Raw genomic sequence first — 3601 nt, 5'->3', positions numbered from 1 at the left:
GTTACTTTGTTCTTCTGGAGCCCAAAATGTGTTGAATAGAATGTTTTATCACAAGTATTTGAGGTAATAATAAAGTCACTTCAAGTTTCAATTAGTCTCGAATTCCGTTAGTACCAGTCTGTAGAAGCAGTTCACTAACTGCAGAAAGCCTTTGACAGAGCTAATATTTGAACTATGAGCTGAACTGTGATTATAGTATCCTACTCTAATATTATGGAAATACGCAAAGTAAATAGCTTATTCCTCCTTCTGTATGCCCACATGTTTAAAATGTAAACCTAGACTAATGTATATTTTGAAAAAGCAGGGATTACTCACCTTAAAAGTACAATATAGTAAGTGTGATCTTTATTCAGAGACATGATAAAAGAATAGTCAATCCACTTTGGAAATGAACATTCTTAACAGTTTTAAAGCTTATTTTGATGACTGTAATCTTATTCCAAAAAAATGTATGTTTAATAAAAATTAAGTTTCAGAACATAAAGAATATTTTATTATTGAATACAAAAATACTATCTATGTAAAAACAATAAGTTAGTTTATTTACAGTACTTTACACTATTCTCCTCTAGGGCTTCCTTTTCATTAAATTTATTTTCATTATTTTACAAGCCTTTATAATTTTGCACAAAGCATTTCCAAAAGCATATCATCCATGTTCACTGCACCAATGATAGGCCTAAAGAACAGTTCAGCAATCACATTAGCATTAATAGATCTTAACAAGGATAGAACAACATTCAGCTTGGCAAATCTGGCTTCATCACCTCTGTGAATGAGTCTGACATGTTCATTTAGAGCTTGTTGTGCTTCCCTCTGCAGTCCTTCGATATACTGTGTACACTGCAGTCCAGGTAGATCTGAAAGAAAAAGAGGGAAAGATAAATTATATTGTTTACAGAAGTTTAATCTATAAAACAACTCTTAAAGAATAACAGCTAACAGCTTACAGATTATGTTTATCACACAAGCAGTGAAGCAAATAAAACAGCTAGAGGACTTTTTGTATGCAGAATGAACGTGCCAAATTTTTGCAGTTTAAAATCTTATCATGTTGTTGTTCTGGACATTCAATATTCTTTTTCGTTATGCAAATTTGAAATACAAGGTTTTACAACATTCCTATAAGTGTTTTAAAAAAATAGTTGATAAAATAGAAACTTCAGCTGAAGAATGCTGTCCAAAATATCTTTGCCATGAGAAAAGCAATCTGCAAATTGCAGAGATAACAATAAAAGGAACTTATTTGTTAACTTGTTGACTTTTATAAAATGCGTTATTCATGTTTAAAGGATCTTTGTGATAACTTTCAAATAGCAAAAAGTACTAATTCTAATATATAACAGAAAGTTTACTAGTGAACCAAACTAAGGATAGTGAAGGACTGAGAGTACTGAATCTTTCATTTTCAATCTAATAATTTGACAGTGCGAATGTACTAATCAAGAAGTGCCATATCCAACTTGTCAGCTGCATTTCAGGTAAATAATTGACATGGCAATCACATGGTAGAGCTATACCTATGGAAGTCTCTACAGAAGGAGATGATGGCAAAAAAGAAATCATAAATTAAGCACATACGACCAAGGAAGCACCTCTCTCACCTCCATATCTATTCACATCATTCCTGAAAGCCTAGAGATTTGTCTTGTTTTCTTTCCACTGTGTGCAAGCCTCCCAGGGGAAGCATATTTAGATCCGCTACCCACAGACAGACGGTAATTCATTACTAGAGGAAGGATGCCACAACATCTACAACACACCTTGTGGTACAGAGGTTAAATCTGACAGGATGCGACCGCCAAGCACGCCAGCCAGAAACAAACAGGGGCAGCAGCTGTCTTCTAACTTTTCCTAAGCAATTGCCACGGATTTGCTTTACTATTAGCAAAGGTCTGTGGAAGGTGCCAGCCCCCGAGACCCCCGATGTAGCGGCCGCTGCTGGGCCCCTTCTCAAGGTATCACCTCGCCTCAGCCTCGCGCGGCCGCTAACGGCCGGGCGGCGCGGCCGTTAACGGGCACGGCGCGGCCGTTAACCGCCAGGCTGCGCGACCGTTAACGGCCAGGCGGCGGGCGCCACGGCTCCCCTGACCGCCCACACAGAGCGGCGGTCGGAAGGGAGTGAGACTTTGCCTCCTGCTCCGCCGTGCCTGGCGAAAAGCTCCAGGGCTGCCCAGCCTAGCTAGGGGGGGGGCGGATGTGTCCCCGTTATCCCGCTCTCCTCCCTCCGCCGGGGGCCCGTGGAGAGCTCTGCCCGGCCTCCGGAGGAGCGCCCGTGCCTTTCCTGAGGTTGTCACTCACCCGGGTTGAACAGCACCGTCCCCTTGAGGTAAGCGTACTCCTTGGTGCTGATATCCAGGCTCCAGCACTTGGCCAAGAAGCCCTTGATGGCCTGAATCTCGCCGGCCGAGGGCAGGTGCGGGCCGCCGCCGGGGCCCTGGTGCTGCCGCGCCGGCGCCGGGCCCCGCGGCGGGTGCTGCTCGCCGTGGCGCCGGTTCGTGAGGATCCTCTGCAGCATGCTGGGCTCTGCGCTCTCCACCGTCTCGAAGTGCACCCGGTCCTGCGCCAGCCCCAGCACCAGCAGGGGCGCCCAGCAGCTGCGCACCAGCACCAGCTGCTCGTCCAGGGGCAGCTCCTGGAAGCAGGGCACGTTCTGGACGAAGCGCAGCGTCTTCACCAGCACGGCCGAGGCCGCCTTGCACGCCACCTGCGGGCTCTTCAGGGCCACCCGCCGCTGCGAGCCACACGAGCAGCCGCGGCCCGGCTGCCCCTGCCTCGGCCCCTGCCCCGCCGGCGCCGGCGCCGGCTGCCGCCGCTCCGACGCCGCCTGCTCCTCGCTCTTGAGGATGTTGTAGAGGATGCTGCTGTGCCGCCTGCTGTCCGCGCAGCACCGGCAGCGCTCCACGCACGCCATGGCACCGAGGGCGCTGCTGCGGGCCGGCGGGTGAGCCGCGAGGGAGGCGCCGGGCGGCGGCAGCGGTCCCTGCTGCCTGGCCCGCAGGGGAAGGCACACTGCTCGCCCTCTGCCCGGCTCTTAACTTATTTATAGCCGGCGTCTGTATGTGCGTGTGTGTATGTGTGCGGGTGTGTGCAGCCGCACGCTCTGTCTCAGCAGTTCAAAGGGGCAGACACTCTTTACTGGCTGGAAAAGAGAGAGAGGAGGGAAAGAAAAGAAAAAAAAGAAAAGCTGCCGCCTCCTCCTCCTCCTTTCTTGAGACGGCGATGCCTAGAGGGAGCCGGCGAGCTGTCCGCCTTCGCTTTCACGTCCCCCGTGATGAGAGGCAAAGCGCCCTCCCGCCCTGTGTGGGGCAGTTGGACGCCGGATTTCTCCCTTTTTCCAGACTGGTGGCCTATTTTATATTACACCAAGTCTCCTTGAGATGTGGAGGGCAGTACGGCGAAGGCTGCTCAAATGACGCTGTTGTTTACCCTTGAGAAGCGCCGGCAGCACAGACACCGCCGCGCGGGGCAGCTCCTGTCGTGGCCCCCTTCGGAGAGGCGGCAGATCCTGGCCCTGCCAGGGGCCACGTCGTAAGATGGCGCCGTGGCCCCCGGCCCACATAGCCGAGAGCAGTGGAGCAGGAACGAGAAAAAGTTG

The 3601-nt window shown here is 50.1% G+C and overlaps 1 protein-coding gene across 1 annotated transcript; it reads right to left on the bottom strand.

Annotated features, from left to right (window-relative positions):
* Window positions 1-509: 509 nt before the first annotated feature.
* On the bottom strand, window positions 510-3090 carry NR0B1 (nuclear receptor subfamily 0 group B member 1). The gene is made up of 2 exons (XM_062574143.1): window positions 2305-3090; window positions 510-863 (listed from the first exon to the last, which is right to left on the bottom strand). The coding sequence occupies exons 1-2, from the start codon at window positions 2915-2917 to the stop codon at window positions 619-621; spliced, it is 858 nt and encodes a 285-aa protein (XP_062430127.1). The 5' UTR covers window positions 2918-3090; the 3' UTR covers window positions 510-618.
* Window positions 3091-3601: the final 511 nt, after the last annotated feature.

Source organism: Rhea pennata, chromosome 1 (assembly GCF_028389875.1).
Source record: "Rhea pennata isolate bPtePen1 chromosome 1, bPtePen1.pri, whole genome shotgun sequence".
Lineage (NCBI taxonomy): Eukaryota > Metazoa > Chordata > Aves > Rheiformes > Rheidae > Rhea > Rhea pennata.
This window is presented reverse-complemented; position numbering and strand designations above follow the sequence as displayed.

What these genes read in the sequence shown, in the direction of transcription:
- NR0B1 (XM_062574143.1), bottom strand. Translation starts at nt 2,917, where the DNA reads ATGGCGTGCGTGGAGCGCTGCCGGTGCTGCGCGGACAGCAGGCGGCAC. An exon ending in GACGGTGCTGTTCAACCCGG is followed by an intron (nt 864 to 2,304) that starts GTGAGTGACAAC and finishes TTTTTCTTTCAG; the next exon opens with ATCTACCTGGACTGCAGTGT.